The following is a 17,860-nucleotide window of genomic DNA, read 5'->3' on the forward strand; positions in this document are numbered from 1 at the left end:
CATGGTCCTAGCGATATGAAACTACTACATGCTTAATAAGTAGTAGTGTCAGACTTCTTAAGCAGGCATATTTGTTCTAGTCTCAAGAGTGTCCGCTGTCGGCAGCTTCGGTTGTACATGAATTTTTATTATATTCTCTCTTGATTTGGTGGGTAGCTTTCGAATAACTGAGCCAGGATAATTCCACGCGTTTAGGGTGCTGATAACAGGGTGCTTTGCTTTGTTCGTAGCATTTTCTGACGTGTATTCTGAACGCTGAGGATGTTGAAAAGATTATTAAAACCCCTGGTAGAAGATACCTCGGTCCGAAAGGTACAGAAATGGCAGCCATTAAGATACAGGTATTTATTCTTGATTTTGTTCTTGTTGTGTTTATCAATGTAGATAAACCCTTTAACACCGGAGAGATTTATCCAAAAATTAAAAATGCATTTATTAGCCACAATTGTCCCTCCTTTTGACCTTGTTTGTGCAGTTACATGTAGCTTGCACTCAACTGGCCACTGGTCTAAGCTTCATTTTTTTCGTTTATATTTTCTTTCTTTCTTGTTTGTTAGGCTTTTTATTGACTTTGTTTTCCGCTGGCTGGTGTTTCACCAAATTTTAAAGAAGCGAGATTTCTTCTTGAAAATGTGCGGGTGAACTGACTAAGCTACCCATCTATTATTTTGTCAAGATGATGCTTTTGTGTCTAACTGACTGGTTCAAATTTACAAAATAAGACATGTTAGTCAAGAGCTACTTTTCAAGAATCCGTTTCTTATCAATTTGTTTACTTGGTGAAAAACCTGATTGGCTGAGAAGCACTTATATTTCATCCGATGGAAAACTAAAATACCTCGACACACTTGTGGATGGGCGATAACGATTTTTATTATATGGCTGAGTCTGTTTTCGCCGTGCGATTGGTCAATTTGCGGTCCGTAACTTGCTATACGGACCAAAATTTTTAAAGAAAATGCTCATGTCGGAGGTCTAAATCTCTTAACCTCGGGAAAAAATGTTTAAATAAAGTTATAAGACGACTGTCAACCTTGAGGACTTGGATGATGACTTTGGCCTTCAACATTTTATACTGTGTTTATTTGTGAACAAAGGCGATGAAGAAACTAACTCGTAATCTTATCGAAGAGGATTCTAGTCAGTGTTTGAAAAAAATCGACTGGCAGAGATTCGAGATGTTTTGCCTAAGAGAAAATGAGTAATTCCTTCAACAAATATGATAACAAACATACCTGCACCCGATCATCTTGACAAGCTTCTTTGCCATTTGCAGTGTTTTTTCAAAGACCAACGAAAGAAAGATAGAAGCGAGTTCGAGCCAGACACAATAATGTCCAGTTTTCAAAAGACTCCAGCGTCACATTAACGAGTGAATACTTACAGTGCTCTTAGTTTCCAGCGAATAAACTTTGAAATATGTATGTAAACCCTGTGGACTGGGATGTTGACTTTTCCTTTCCAAATTTTAACCTAGCTTTGTTTTGATGAGAACGAAGCTGTTGTAGAAACTGAATCGTAACCTTACAGAGGAAGAGAATTCTAGTCACTGTTTGAAAATTTGAACGCAGATCACGATTGCAGACGAGAATGAACTGGCAGAAAGAGAGGTTTTCCCAAAAACAATTAACGAGCGAATCCTTCGACAATGACAACAAACTTACCTTGAAATCTTCTTTGCCTTTTGCAGTGTTTTTTCACAAGGACAAACGGAGGAAAGATGGAAAAGATTTCTAGACAGACACTGGTGTCCGGTTTCCAAAATACTCTAGCGTTACATTAAAGAGCTAAAACTTACAGTGCTTTTAGTTTTGACCAAACATGGCGAATTAGTTTTTACTTTCTCGGAAAGCCTTTGTTATGTGCTATTGTTTTCGTGCGCCAATAAAAACTTTCTTTTTTGACACCTGTCAAATGACTGTCAAATCGTGCGTCCTGAACTTGTTTCCGGTCCCCCAAACAGGAAGAAGCCATATAATAAACATCTTATTAGCCTCGTTTTTTCGGTCCGTACTGTAAATTACGGATCCTCATTTTTTTCCATCGATTTGTGGCCCGCGCGCTTCGCGCTTGGAACATAAATCGATGGAAAAAAACTCGGTCCGTAATTTACAATATGGACCGAAAACTCGGCTAATAAGAGGTATGAATGCGCTACGTGTGGACACGTATTTTTTTTTCAAAACGGATAGAAAATCTCCGTTTGAAAAAATCTCCGAATACTTGTGGACGGGGCCTGCGAGTCATGAATTTTCGTACATTTCAAAGACTATTCTGTTGTGTAATATCATTGTAATTATTTCCTCATTTTTTTTCTTCTTTCAGTCCACCTGGCGAAGGTATAAGGATCGCTCAGCTTATCTACTGTATCGCAAACGAAAATGGGCGGCAGGTAATACTAAATGAATGGTAATAGTAAATGAACTGAACATAGTGATAATAGTAGTGGAAATAGATTTCTCAAAGTTTGATAATGGTTTATTAATGAATCTGTGAAATCCACGGATTACCGTCTCTAGTGCTTAGGCAAGTCCTAGCTGTTAACGGAGCAAAGTATTTGGAACGGTAACTAATACTGAGTTTGTCTCACGGCTTCATCTTTCGAACTTCAACAACTAAATTAAGTTCTCTTGCTATTCTTATCGTGCGTTGAACGATTTAAGAAATAAGACAAGTAAGTAATGCATCAGTCAATTCCACCTGCGTCCAGGCCCCCCCCGGGCTGACCCCCGGGCATTAGCATTTTTTTTGCCTTGGATGGCAAATTCCCGGGGGTGGGGACTCTTGAGCTGTCAAATTCCCCGGGGTGGGGACGAAAAAAGAGGGCAAATGCCCCGTCCTCCGTCAACACTGCAACATTTTTCATTGATCGCACAGTCAAATAGTGCCGTTTTAAGCATTTTAATGTGCGATTTTTTTGGTTTAATTAACGTCTTCCTTTGTAATAGCGCGAGGATTCTAATTAGGACTTCACGCCGCGACGACATGCACCAGTTTTAATATGGTTTTAGTATTGGTAAAAAATTATTGACATTAAAATTAATAGAGCGCTGTAAAGTTATATGTTATGAATAGTTTTATAAATATGAAAGGATGTTCTTCAAATAATATCAACAGAAATTTGATTCAATAACCAAAAAACGTTGATTCACATCGAAAGCTCCAATTTCGCTACGTAATTCTGGCTTGATAAGCAATGAAGAAATGCGTACATACATTTAAAATCGAGAACATGCCTTTACAACCCTCTACAATTTATTTCTGTCCTTAAAAAATGAGCCAATCTGCTTTTCTTCTGGTAAAACCTTATATTCTGATAGGAAACCGCGTGCGTATCAAAAGCTCGGGATTGGCTCGGGGGTTGGCAAATGCCCGGCCCCCGGGCAGTGCAACATTTGCAAATGCCCCACTCCCGGGACTGACAAGGCGGGCAAATGCCCCGTAGTTGCCCGGGGGGGGGGGGGGGGGGGGCTGGGCGCAGGTGGAATTGACTGATGCATAAAAACAAAACAAAACAACAACAATAACAACAAGACGTGAACAAGTTAACTTCTTTTCAAGACAGGTTTTGTAGTTTAAACAAACATTTATCATTGGCGTAAAAAGTAATCAAATCTTATTTGGAAATACAGTTTTCTTTTAGGAAATTAAAATATTCTTTCTGGTTGTTTCAGTGAAGCATTTATTGAATTGTTTAATTGCAGGAGTTATTGCGATATCTTGGATTATGAGCTGTAAAATATCTATGGTTCGGAAACAGCTGAAAGAAACAAGGAAATTACAGCTTAAAAGATTTAAAATAAGAGCAAAGGTACATCTTTCTCTCTAGTTTTACTATTTGAAAGGTTGTGCTTTTTTGAAAAATGTAGTTATTAATAATTTATTTTCTTGCATTTATAGGAGTTTAGAGACAACTGGCCTCGCATCAAGAATTCAAGGAGGGTAGTAATCCATATACCCTCTTTAGGTGAGCTTCTTGCGGTGTTTGTCCAACTCATAAGTTGAATTTACGTATTCAATATGAGCGATGGCAATGTGCAATTTCGTTCCCAGGGCCCTCTTCTACTCGTTTCTCCAGGGGACAGAGGAACTGGGAACGAGGTTGCGGCAGTGGGTAGACAACCGTCCCCATCATGCACTTCAACAGATAGTCAAATTGGTGGGAACTGTCCTTTCAACCCTTCGAATTTTTTTTTAGTAAAATGCATGACTTAAATTTTCACAAGTCGTTTTTTTTTTAATTTGAATACATGTACACTTCTACATCAATAAATACTTAGCCTTGCATGTATTCTAATGCTAGTGTTTTGATTTGTACTTGTTGACCTCTTTTGTAGGTTATGCCCAACACATAAGAGATGAACTTAGTGAAATAAAAATTCTACAAAATCTGCAGATGGCGAGACTGTGTGATATAGAAGGTAAGACCAATGTGCACATCGACGCAAATCACGGGATATTTAAAGCTCAAGGGATTGAGGGTGGGGGTAGAGTATTCTTCTTGTACAACCCTGGGTCCATTGTAGTTGAAAATGACCGTACAATGTTAGTTGAAAACAAGTCCTAGGTAATGGCCTGCAGGGCCAGGTTCTAGGAAGGCCGATTAGCGCTAATCCAGGAATAAAATTTTGTTCCACTTTTTGTATTTGCCCTCCTATGCATTGCTTAGAGTAACAGTTTCTGTTATCATTTCTTTTTTTGCCAAGTTAAGGCACAACAGTGTTTTGTAAGCTCGAGTTACATGTTCTTAGACAAGAAAACCTTGCTTAAAATTTGGCTTAATCCTGGGTTAAACTAAACCATCTTTCGAGGAACCGGTGCTTCGCCACGTAAGAAAGGAGAAGGATACTGGCGCACCACAATTGTTTGTGGCATCGTTACTAGGGACGCTGCACCGGTTTTTCCTGTTCCTAGTAACAGTCCCAGAAGTCTTTGCCAAAGCTAACCCGGCCGAGTTTCCTTTCTTGTTTCTAAAGTGGTAAATGCATTACTCCATAAAGTACTAATCAGAATGGATCCTACTCGGTAGCATTTCAAACACAAATTCAAAAGTAAGATTACTCGGTATTGTGAACCCTGTCACTACAACAGAACCTATGATGTACATCCTCAAATTTCGTATTTCAAATAAGAGTTATGGTGTGACCGTGAAACGTCTTTGGCATTGTTTCTCTTTTATCATTCTAAGAATTGAATTTGCTTTCTTTAATTTTGATACATTGCACTTTTTGAAGCTTTTTTGGTGCTTTGTATTAGTGATATTTCAGTTGGGTTTTAAAATCTAGTGTAGTGAGTACCATATATTGAATTTTTCGTGGTTTGAGTCTGAAAGTTTTCGGGATTCCACATTAATGTCGTCGGTGAACTTAAGACTCCCATGATTTGTTTAAACTTCAGATCCTAAAGTTGAAGTAATTTATATCAGTCCAGTGGAACTAAATGACGAAGTATATCAGTATTACTCGAAACTTCTTGCTATGAAAGCGCGGAGACCGGATGCAAGTGATTCTGACCCCAGAGCAAGTGGTGACGATGAGGAAGAAGATGACATTGAAAACCGCTACAAAATCATTGTACCTGATGCTGTCGACAGATTTCCGGTAATTAGAAAATTGTGAAATGAAGTACTTCATCATCGTGCACACAGAGTGGATACGTCGGAAAAAAGAAATACTTTTAAGTATTTATTTTAAGTATTTCATAGCTTAAATGGCGTCTTGATATATGTGAGCAACCTTTTCAAATTACTCGTAGATATTCGATAGTTATAAGTTAAACTCTAAGAGTGTTTTTTTTTTGGGGGGGGGGGGGGGGGTTAATTTTCCTGCGATACAAAGGCAGAACCCGGATGAGCAAGTTCGATTACATCCGTTTAAGTAACATTCCGTAGCTAAAGAATAATTATTATTTATTTGAAAAGTAACCCATTTTTATGTGTCCATGGTTGCAAATACACGTTCAGATTTTCCAAATTACGCAACAGTGCCCCATTGCTGAAGACTTAAGGGACCACTCCTGATTTCCTGCAGGAACCTGGGTGTAAAATCGCATCTAACGGAGTTGTTATTCGTATTTATTTTATTTTCATGGATAAATAAATATTTTTGCATTCCACTAACTCCTTTGCTTCTTTGCTCGTCAGACTCATAACATGTGTCTTTCGTCCATTTTGAAGTATAGTCCCAGAACGATTAAAAGGTAAGCGAAAAGCGAATTCTGTTACTGTCAGTGACAGAACTTGACGTCCTATTGAACTGTTTCACTTACTCGCTACATTCTCGTGCTGAAAAATTTGGCGATGTTTATGATCTCATTTTGAAACAAAATATGTATTAGTGTTTTTAATGAAGAAGAAACTAAAAAATCCAATTTCTGTAGACTGATGGCCCATAGATAACTCGCCCGGATACTCCTTGAGTTTATAAGGAATGCTGTTTGGTTCTTCGCCAGGATTAGAGGAACAATGACCGCTGATTGATCTTTTGTTGATCTTGTCAGATTAAAGCATTTGATAAAAGGGCGAGATGCCTACATAGTTCCTGGTGTGCTTCATAAAGATGATATCTACCTGGCTGATTTGCTCGGTGAGTTTCTAGCTCAGTGTTGAGTCTTTTGTGGTAGCTTCCTTTACGTATTACTAAACTTTGCGGCCAATTAGAAGGAAAACGTGATAAAAATGAATACTGACTTGCCTTCGAGAGTTCTTCCGCGCTTAGCTAATTAGCGCTGTGACATTAATTCAAGTGCTTATTGGTTGATTTGCTTGGCGCCATTACGTGTGATTCATTCATTTGCTGTCCATCTTGTTGTGATTGGTCAAAGTCATTGCTTTTGTTAATGATATATGAAATAAATCATATATGAACTGCGCAAATGAAATGAAAATGAAGAAATGATCGTCGAGAAAATGATCGATTTTTTCGATTTTTTTCGTCGCAGTTAACGATTTTTTCAGGCTTCTTCACGCAATTGCATAAATTTCATTCACTGCGTAATTGCTTTTGTTACGCTTTTAGGATATTCACTTGATATCGCACGATTAATTTGTCTTACGTGATTGTATTGGCCTGTTGTTGAATGTGTCAGTTTCGTTTGTAGAAAGAGAAAGTATGAAGTCAAACTCTTAAGGTGGCTCGACTGGATTTTTTGGGGTTGATACCTCCCAAGTTTGAGCATTAACTACGTCGGCATGAGTAAAGATATGGAAAAACGATTACCACAACTGTATTATATAAAGATGAAAATTTCTTATGATCTGGGTTTTATTGCAATCGGAGTCGCCATGGCAACGTGATGACGCCATAACGTTTTTCATCTATTGTTGTGTTTCTCTGTACCAGGAGTTTTTTGAAGAAATCGCTTGAGGGAGTATGTACCTGCCATAATTGCCTCCATTATGGCAAAGCTTGAAGAAATTCTATGAGAGCGTTTTCGAGATATTTCGAAATGCAGTTTTAAGAATCATCAAAGCAGTGAAATAGCATGCTAGCCGCTCAATTCGCTAATATTTTTAGAAAATGATAAGCTTAGGGAACGCGGCTTCATCTCATAGTGGATTGATTCCATTGAAAACTGTATACAAAAAAAGAGGGGAATTGCTCTGGGCGATCGCGAGTAAGAAGAATTTTATTAACTTGCATTCAGCTGCTTTTCATACAGTTTTTGGAGGTAATTTGGTCCATGCCTGAAAATTTCACATTTTTTCAAAAACGGCTCGATAAATTTTTTTATAAATTCGACAATTCCGAGATCAATCGTCAAGAAATATTCCCTGCAAGTTTTAAGAACATTGAAAACAGGGAAGGCTTTAAAATAGGGACTCAAACATAACCAATTTTCCCCCCAGATTTTGTGTTTACAAGTGAGCGTCCTCATTATTCACTGGCATTGTTTTCAAGTTTCATATGCACGTGCACAACTAGCAAAAGATATAAATTTGCATAAAAAAGAACTCTCGATTACTTTCCGAAGAAATATCCGGTATATGCTAATAATTGGCTTGTCGTCACAGATAGCAGTGAGAGCCGAAACGGTGAACGTCACGGCTCATCGTGTAGGATGCAATACTTATTATCTTACTCGGGTTATAACATCACAGAAACTGTCACAAAGAGTTGCTCTGATGTTATAATGTAGCACTAACCTCTTTACCCGGTAATTAGCATATCCCGGAGATTTAACCGAGGGTCCTTTTTGATGCAAATTCTGTCTTTTTGCTAAATGTGCACGTGTATATGAAACTTGAAAACAATGCCAGTGAATAATGAGGACGCTCGCTTGTAAACACAAAATCTGGGGGGAAAATTGGCTATATTTGAGGCCCTGTTTAAAAGCCTTCCCTGTTTTCAATGTTCTTAAAACTTGTAGGGAATATTTCTTGACGATTGATCTCGGAATTGTCGAATTTATAAAAAAATTTATCGAGCGGTTTTTCGAAAAATGCGAAATTTTTAGGCATGGACCAAATTACCTCCAAAAACTGTATCAAAAGCAGTTGAATGCAAGTTGATAAAATCCTTCTTACTCGCGATCGCCCAGAGCAATTCCCCTCTTTTTGTGTATGCAGTTTTCAATGGAATCAATCCACTATGAGATGAAGCCGCGTTCCCAAAGCTTATCATTTTCTTACAATATTAGCGAATTGTGCGGCTAGCATGCTATTTCATTGTTTTTATGATTCTTAAAACTGCATTTCAAAATATTTCGAAAACGCTCTCATAGAATTTCTTCAATCTTTGCCATAATGGAGGCAATTATAGCAGGTACATACTCCCTCAAGCGATTTCTTCAAAAAACTCCTGGTACAGAGAAACACAACAATAAATGAAAAACGTAATGGCGTCATTACGTTGCCATGGAGACTCCGATTGCAATAAAACCCAGGCCATAAGAAATTTTCATCTTTATGTAATACAGTTGTGGTAACCTTTTTTCCATATCTTTACTCATGCCGACGTAGTTACGGCTCAAACTTGGGAGGTATCCCCCTAAAAAAATCCAGTCGAGCCACCTTAAGTTTCCACAAAAAGTTGACTTCTCCGAGGCAGTCTCCCTCTGTTTTTTCAAATCAAGGATAATGACTACACACGGAAAATACAGAACGTCCTTTCACCTCTAAAAGGTAGACTGGTATTGCAGGCCAGAGCAGGGGCAGGTAACCAGAAAAAAGAATGTTAGAAATATATCAGCATTTGGCCCATTTAGCAAAGACAACGCTACCTCGAATGAGTAGCAAATCGCGCAGAAAAGACTGGACGCGACTTTCGGTCTTCAATTGGCCATTTCCGAGTTACCCCAAGCCTCTGTTTCAAAGCAAGGCGAAGTGCAAAGCCTTTGATATGAAAATAAGTTTTTTTATTCTCATGCAAATAAAACTCATTTTCACAAGGAAGGTTTTGTACTTAGCCACGTTTTGAAAGCGAGATAATTTGGAATTTGGAAATGACCTATTTGCGGCTCTGCCATTTAGGCAGTCCCTCTAAATTTGATCTACGCGCTTTCGTCAATTCCGACACCTTGTCTTTGCTGAAAATTTACGTGAAAAGACGTTGTTTTCGCTATTCTACTGTAACTAATCTAATATTTTCTGTACCTTCTGGTGTTAGATATCCCAGTTCTGAGTCCCGAGCCAGAGGTAGCCACCCTTTACTCCACAAAGTCGGGCTCCAAGAGGATATTTCTCAGCGCAAAGGTTGAAATCCCACCAGGACACTTTGATATCTACAGTCTGCCGCAGGTAAGTTTGAACTACAGTAAAACGAGCAAGTACAAGGCTAGTTTTAAAAAAACCTCCAATTCTCCCGTCCTGTTGAGTAAGTTCACTGATGACTTAAATACGACAGGGAAGGGACTAACGTAAGCTGTACGTCTTTAGTGACGTCGGTTAAGAGAAACTTGTTTGTAGCAAATGGTATCGATTTTCATTTTGTGACTGACTATGTGTGCAGTGCATGCATTTTTCAGATTATTTTTAATTGTTAAAGAAAAAAAAATGCTGCCTAAACTTAAGCATTCGAGGGCCATAAAACAAATAAACTTAGTAATTGCAACAAAAATATTCAAAATTTTTTTGTTGTCTTTAGCTTCACGAGAGTCTGGCTAAGTTAGTGACAGAAAACCTTCATGTCAAACGATGGCTGTTCAAGATGGACAACGAGTTTGATGGTAGAGGAACAGGTGGGTCAATGTAGCTGGCTCTTTTTCAAAGCTGTATACACCATGTTTGATTGGCACTAGAGTGTGATCACCCAAACGTCTTTTTCACGTTGCAGCTTACTGTGACGTCACCCCGCACTTGAAGTGTTACTCGTGGGCTCTGAAAGAGTGTCAGCGGTATGGCGAGAAATGGAGCAAAAAGTGGGCGCATGAGCCCACACTGATACGAGTGTCAGCGGAAATCCCCGAAATTATGGCCCACCATGCTAGTCCTGTGAACAGCGACCTGTACCCAACATGGGAAAAATTTCTACAAGATTTTCTTAAAAGAGGTGATTAAGTAGAACTGCTCTCAGTTGAAATAAGGTTCTAGATTTTAAAAAGAAGGACATCTTTTCGGCTGCTATTTCGCATAACTTTAGTTGATGTGTGAAATATATCATCCTTATTCAGTTTTTCAGTGTATATTTTGAACTGAAGTCATTAGAGAAAACAGCTTAAAATATAATAAAAAATACTTGGTTGAAAGTTGATCTCGAAAAATCTTTACAGTAACACAGCTTAAACAAACCCACCCTTTTGATTAATGAAAACTATTTTTGACGTCGCGGCGAACTTATGTCAGATCTTTCTACTAACTTCAGTCAAGCCTCGTTTATGTTCTCAACTCATAGACCGAGACCCAAGAGTTTTCTGGGTTGAAAGCTTAACATGGGCCTTTCGAGTTTTGTTATTATACTCAAAGAGACAGTGGCTGCTTTTCAGGAGGAGTAATTGAAGCCTGCCCTCCATCTCACAGTATCACAGCTTTATGTGTGGACGTGTTGATTGAACCGACTGGCGAATCGTCCATTTTGTCCATGGGAGATCAGGTATGCAAATATCTTTATTCTAGTCTTTATAATTTCCTCGACCCTCCAGGCGAGCTGCACAATAATCTTTAGGTTTCCTGTGGTTCCTTGGGTGTCCTGTCGCCGTATAAGCGTTACAATCTCGATTTTTAAACCAGGATGATTTTTAGCAGAAATGGCCAGTGGCATTATTGTAACTTAATTGAAGACATCCGTAACACACCTATTGCATCATTCTAATTGCGCCACGGTGAGGATTTTTCACGCAAACAGTTTCAAATATTGTCGTCGGAGTGTCAATTGGTTAATGAAGACCTAAATCACAAAGAACTTCTGATTTTAGGACTCTCTTGTAGTTCTTTATCCCACAACTATTAATTAACCCAATAAAAGTTTACTGTCCAGCATCTGCTCTTAGCTTTTATAGTTACAATTTGTAAGCTCCAGTTGATATCTTTGACCAAAAGACTAAGTTAACTTCCCCTTTTTGGAACCTCTGTGACGTTGTTACTCATTCTTTTCGCCGCAGATTCACGCCTCGTCACGTTTCAGATGCTGGGGCTACTCTGTGCCCCAGACCTCAGTGGATCCCTCGGTTCTCTGCACGGCTGTTGACGCTGTGGCTAATGCTTGTAAACTGCGTGGAATTGTGGGATATTTCTCCATTGACTTTGTGACATTCATTGATCCTAAATCAGTAAGATTTTTGCCTGCTTATTACAATTGTAAAATTGTAGTTATTCACGATGTCTTTTTTGTTCAGTCGTGAGGATTGATGGGATAAAAGCAATGTTAACGTTTGTTTTTAGAGGCAAACTGCCGTTACTTGTTCTGCGAGCTGTCATTGGATATTTTTAAAGCCCAAGAAACACCATGTAACAATGTTTTTGACCCATCAATGCCTGTGCGCAAAAATGGCCGGTATTGTGATTGTAAATAAGGTTTTATCGCGTTATAAAGATTTATAACTGAGTTAACACAGCTGATCTTATATTCCATGTAATAGTTGGAACAGGTGGTGTGGGCCGTGGATCTGAAACTCAGGTATAGTGACAGCATGGCTATGACGAAACTTATGCGCTATGTATCTGCTGGACAGTTTGAGCCCGCTATTTCATCATTCGTTGTACCTGTAAAAAAGAAACGCGAAGAAAGTGGAAGAAGACGAAGGAGAAAGACAGTGGAAGATGATGAGGTGGGTCTTTTTGTAAGGGGATCATAGCCGTGAAATGGGACTTGATATCTGCGCAGCGAGTGACACCAAATGTAATCCTCGAATTACCTAACCTTCAGTTTGTGTGAACAGTTGAAAAGAAACAATATATCTAAATGATTTGCAATTTAAATACTTTAGCGCTATTTTACCACTTTTTTTGTTAAATTTAAATCCTTAGCATATCCTCAGATCCTCATGATAAGGTGCATAATATTGCTTATCAGGGGGTGTTTACATGACACCGGGGCGACTTTCGCTCCGGAGTGGGTTCACTCCGGTTCCCACACATGGCTCTACATTTGTTTACATGATACCACCACAAAATGTCACGCCGGCGCGAGTCACCACGGTTGTTGTACCGGGGCGCGCATTTCAGTCCGGTATGAAATCTCGCAACGGTCTCATGTAAACGCGAAACGACCACACGGTCCGGTGTGAAATCTGTCTGCTGGTAGACTGGAACGGGTAGCGCATGCGTAATGCTTGCGATTTTGAATCTTACGTGTTTTAGTGTACCTTCAAATAACGAGATATGAAATGACCCAGTCATAATGTAAACACGATACGAAACAAAAAGGTCATTCCGCTATTAAACTCGCGCCGGTGCGAGTTTTCTCCTGTAAACAGCCCCTCAGTAAACAAATCCTCCTCGGTTCGTTGACGTCCTTGATCTGCAATTCAAGAAGCAACCTACTTGTTATCAGAAATATGTCGCAGTTGTTCTTTCTCAGTCTCGATCGGTTGTTATCTTTTGATACAACAGTGTAAAATGTCAGAAATACTTATTCGCTATGGCGAAACGCTTCGCGGTGTCTTTAAAAGCGTACCCCCTTATGCTAATCTTACGATAAATCTGAATTCATATTAACTCCCTGCTCTCGATCTAGTGTGATGCAAAATAAAAATGAGAGGCTGTTCGCAGTCTATGTTTTTTCAGAAGGATTTCTACGAACACTTTTTTTTTTCTCTGAATATAACCGGCCTCGTTTGTAGCGCCTCTTATGACTGTTATTTTATCTTGTGATTGAAAGAGAAGGCCATTTTCAGCTATAATGGGGCTTTTTTGAGTTTATTTTGATGCTATTTCAGCCGCCGCCGAATCCAAACCGTTTCGCCATTTTGAGTACCAGGCTCCTACACAGTAATTTGAGCGTGATTCACTATAGCGTGTTCTTCCAGATGTGTCGGGCGCATGGCATTGGTTTTGACATGAAGGTAAGTTATTTGTCTTAAAAGGTTCCACTGATCGCTAGGGTAGTTCAAAAATTGCTCCAGCGATTGTAGAGATCGCTTAAAATATCAGGATGTAATAAGTCGTTGCAGATTTTGCTCCCTCCGTGGATTGTGGCCCGAAATGCTCGGAAAAAGAACAGCAGTATGTATAGGGAGTGGAGAGAAAGGAGGAAATAAGTTGGCGATGGAGAAAAATTAGTTAGCACTAAAAGAAAAATGTTTTCATTTATGTTACTCACGGTAGTCTAACTTATTTTCTCTTGCTATCCTTCGAAGTTGAATCGTGCCAACTTCTTTTACTTTCTAAAATTTGAGATTAAATGCAACGTTGCTCAGCAATCAGAGGCGGCCAATTTTGTTTGCTAGTTGTAGGATTAAATCGTACTTTTTGATTGGTCTCAAGGCCTTTCCTGAAGTTCTTTTTTGCCTTTTCGATGATCACAAGTAAGTTTTTAACCACATTAGCTTACATTAAAAGGGGTGATCACCCTCGTTGAAGGTGGTTCACACAATGTGTAGCAATGAAAGAGTGATCGTGTGTGACAAATGTATACGAAATAAATCATATATGAGAACTGCGGAAATGAAATCAAATAAAGAATGATCCTCGCAGTTGTAAACGACGCAATTTATGCAATTGCGTAAGAAGCGTGATTATATTCAGGACTTCAACGGGATTTGAACCCGTGACCTCGCGATACCGGTATGACGATCTAACGAACTTCATAGCTTAGTTGGTTAGAGCGTCGCACCGGTATCGCGAGGTCACAGGTCCAAATCCCGTTGAAGTCGTGAAGTTTTTTCAGGCTTCTTACGCAAGTGCATAAATTGCGTTCACAACTGCGAGGATCATTCTTCATTTGAAAGAGTAATCTTGTTGTCCTTTTCTAATATTTAGGAAAAGGCTGGGACGATTTTCACATTGGTGGACAGCTCAAAGCGAGAGCATTTAGGGATGTTGTAAGTACCCTTCTACATATACATAAAATTTTAGGTCCTACAAAGGGGGGTGCCCATCACTGTAAGACCTTAAAGAACAAAATAATGAACAAATACATTGATAAAATTCAAGAAAAAAAGTTATCTTCCTCGATAAAACTGCTTAAAGCAAGTTAAGTACTGTAACTCAAAATGTTATGTGCTCTTTGAAGAAATCGTCAGCGTGTGTACATTTCAGCAATTTTTTTTTTCTATGAAACTTAAGTTTCACTGTACAGTGGACCTTTGACGGTATGGAAAGCCTTTGTGTTTTATCGGTGCGTACCTTGCGATGTCGTTCAAAAACCTACTGTGAGCTAACTTTCTGTTTTCAAACCATTCGATACAGAAAGCCCAGAATCTGGGCAATGAAAGAAGAGAAATATACAACGAAGTCTTGCCAAAAATCAGGTCTGTGCGATATTACATATGCGAGATATTCGGGAAAACGTTTTAACCAAATGTACAAAGCTTCGTCTGAAGACGCCATCTTGGTGTCCCTTTGAGGGGCACAGATGTAGCGGCCAAAAACCAACAGAAACATCTGTCTTCGAGGCGTGAATACATTACTTGAGTAAAGAAGTGTTTATTCTGAGACAAGGAATGTTTAGATAGCAAAATCTCAAAAACTCCGGGTAACGTTTGTAACCCAGATAATAGCTTTCTCTACCAGAAAACGAATACTCCTTTCGAACCGAAAATTTGTTTGAATAAAGATTTTTAGGTGCTGTAATACCTCATAAAATAAGAGACTTAGAAGATAATTCCTTAGTTTGAATTTTGGTGACGTCATGTGAAAACCGCGAATATTTTAAGCCACATTTTACGACTTGTACACATGTATAACGCACGTGTCTTTTTAAAACAATTTACGGCGTAAACGTTTGGTTGTTAGGTTTAGTAGCCAGAGGGAAATTTGTATAGACTGCAAACTCACTCTTGTGTAATCTGTCTTTATCTCAGTGTAATGAGTGATGATCTACAAGGTTCATTGTCGACATTTGCTCGTAACCTGTCCGTTATTCACCAGGAGATCTCCGCCCCAAACATGCAAGGGGAAAGTAACTTTCAGGTGAGCTGATCGTAAAGCATGCCCCAGTGATAGACAAATCTCACGAAAAAAAATTCAACGCCAAGCTGAAATGATATGTGCAATCACATTAAATTTGAATGAAAAAGCAAACAAGAAGTGAATTCCGATGAATTCATCGGGAAAATGTTCTTTTGGCTCAGTAATCGTGGCAGCAACGCTTAGAGTTCATAATTTAATCGTTACATACTACTCATTAACCGAGAGTGAGGTCATTACAAGGAATCTCTGCCCGCGTCCCTGATGTATTGACATCAAGGCTGAAGTCTGAGATTTCCCTGTAATGACGGAACACATGAGGTTAATAAGTTATTTATTGTATGGCCTTTTCATTATGGGCCTGAGCCTGCGATCAATTAAAACCAACAACTGGTCAGTGGATAACTTAAAAGACCCGTCACCTGAATGAGTTTTACCACAGGTAGCCCAAGCTCGAACTATGAGCATCGGCGAACATCGGCATTGTTGCCTAGCATTCCAAATATAAGGATTTGTATGAGGAAAAAACGTATCCTTTCTGTAACTGAGGAAAATGAAAGGATTTCAAAAAAGAACAGCTTACCTTACATAAAATGTGCGTTACACCTCTCTTGTGTGGTCCTTGGGCCGATTTATGGCCGTTTTATCGGTTGTGCTGTAAACGGTTTTCTTTCTCATATATGTAGAGAGAAAACCGTTTACAGCACAACCCATTTAACGGCCATAAATCGGCCCAAGGACCACACAAGAGAGATTAACACACATTTTAGATAAGGTAAGCTATTTTTTATTGAAATCCTTTCATTTTCCTAGGTTACGGAAACGATAGGTTTTTTCCTCAAACAAATCCTTATATTTAGAAGGTTACGCAACAATGCCGATGCTCGCCGATGCTCATATTTCGAGCTTGGGCTACTTGTGGTTTTACACTTAAGCCCGCGATACAGTCAGGTGTTACCAGTCAGCGGATACCCTTTTTGACAGCTGTCAATCGACCATAGCTTGGATGTCCATAAGGATGTCCACTGTCAAGTTAAACACAGGTTGTATATGCCTTGGACACATATAGCTAGTATTAAATGCCCGGTCATTACAAAAATCAGAGCGCGCGTACTATTGTAGCCATATACATAATTTAGTATAATTAAAATTTTTAACCTAAACACTCCTCAGCCTGCCATTGATGATATTGACTCCATTTTGGGTACCACGGAGGAGAATAAACAGAATCCAACCACCCCTCCCTCGAAAACGCCTCAGCTACATGCACCACGGCCCAAAGAAATGCAGCGAATTCTACAAGAACACCACCAACAAATGCACACCATTGAAAAGGATAAGAAAGAAATGGAAGAGGAGAAGGAGAAGCAAAGACTAGCAAAGGAACAGAAGAAATCGACTCCAGCTGAGGAGAGGGTACAGACCGGGCAAAGCAGTGCTCCTCCCCCCTCCCCTGCGGTAGCCTTGTCACCCATTGGCTCCACAGGAGTTCTTGATGAGACCAGGCCTACCTCTGGTACCAGCCGCAGGGGGTCGAACGCAGCAGGTCCTAGCACGAATAATCTTAATACCTCGGGGCCTTCTGATGCCTCATCGAATAATAATGTAGTAGAAAAGAACCACGAAGTTACCAAGGAAACAGGACAACCCAAAGAGAAAGTTTTGGAGGAAAGTAACAGCGAACCCGTGGCCGAGTCACCTGGCCCTGTATCACAGGAATATAAGAGCCGGGCAAGACCTTCTTCCCTCAAAAGCACTCCTGATTCAACGAACAAAAGTAAAACATTATTCCCTAGAGAGGGTGCGAGTGTTAAACGATCGTCTTCGGCCAAAGATTAATTTCACATGTTACACATTCGTATGTGAAATGTAGTTTTTGCAAAGAACAATTTGAGAAAACTGCAAAGGAGGACGAGCTTTGACCTATTTACCCGATGTGGTCAAGAACCACACACCACAAACAGTGCATGCATTTCGAAGTTGAGAGTCAGACAGCTTTATTTAAATTCTGTAAATATGAGTGAGTATATAAATTTGGCTCTTTTATGAAAGAAATTTTGTACATGCAGCCGTGATGAAACTGTGGCGTGTTGTGACGATGGATGCATTAACTGCAGAATAAATTGTATGAGGAAAATATTCGTTTAAAGCAGTGCAAATATTCTATTGAACGTCGTTATTATCTGGCTGTTCTAAATGTTAAGATTAGGCCTGGATTGTTTGGGGAAGATTTGGACAAAGACGTCACAAGGGACGGCCCAAATGAAAGCGACGGCGATGCTCGTCGTCTCGCTTGAGGGTAGAAAATATCGGATTTGGTCTGATGTAAGGCCGGTGTTTTGAACGGAAAGCCAATAT

At 39.4% G+C, this 17,860-nt stretch overlaps 1 protein-coding gene across 2 annotated transcripts in view; it reads left to right on the plus strand.

Annotated features, from left to right (window-relative positions):
* The window catches only part of LOC140936349 (IQ domain-containing protein H-like), a 30,674-nt gene extending 13,035 nt beyond the window's left edge, over nt 1-17,639 (plus strand). For both annotated transcript variants that reach the window (XM_073385813.1, XM_073385814.1), the window contains 18 exons: nt 231-341; nt 2,326-2,392; nt 3,705-3,811; nt 3,901-3,967; nt 4,338-4,421; nt 5,398-5,600; nt 6,143-6,198; nt 6,499-6,584; nt 9,606-9,736; nt 10,083-10,176; nt 10,272-10,487; nt 10,921-11,027; nt 11,536-11,703; nt 12,013-12,201; nt 13,312-13,437; nt 14,354-14,415; nt 15,397-15,505; nt 16,676-17,639. In XM_073385813.1, the coding sequence (XP_073241914.1) occupies nt 231-341; nt 2,326-2,392; nt 3,705-3,811; nt 3,901-3,967; nt 4,338-4,421; nt 5,398-5,600; nt 6,143-6,198; nt 6,499-6,584; nt 9,606-9,736; nt 10,083-10,176; nt 10,272-10,487; nt 10,921-11,027; nt 11,536-11,703; nt 12,013-12,201; nt 13,312-13,437; nt 14,354-14,415; nt 15,397-15,505; nt 16,676-17,341 (2,649 nt within the window). In that variant the 3' untranslated portion in view covers nt 17,342-17,639. The remainder of the gene's footprint in view (nt 1-230; nt 342-2,325; nt 2,393-3,704; nt 3,812-3,900; nt 3,968-4,337; nt 4,422-5,397; nt 5,601-6,142; nt 6,199-6,498; nt 6,585-9,605; nt 9,737-10,082; nt 10,177-10,271; nt 10,488-10,920; nt 11,028-11,535; nt 11,704-12,012; nt 12,202-13,311; nt 13,438-14,353; nt 14,416-15,396; nt 15,506-16,675) is intronic.
* The last annotated feature ends 221 nt before the right edge of the window (nt 17,640-17,860 follow it).

This window comes from Porites lutea, chromosome 5 (genome assembly GCF_958299795.1).
Source record: "Porites lutea chromosome 5, jaPorLute2.1, whole genome shotgun sequence".
Taxonomy (NCBI): Eukaryota; Metazoa; Cnidaria; class Anthozoa; order Scleractinia; family Poritidae; genus Porites; species Porites lutea.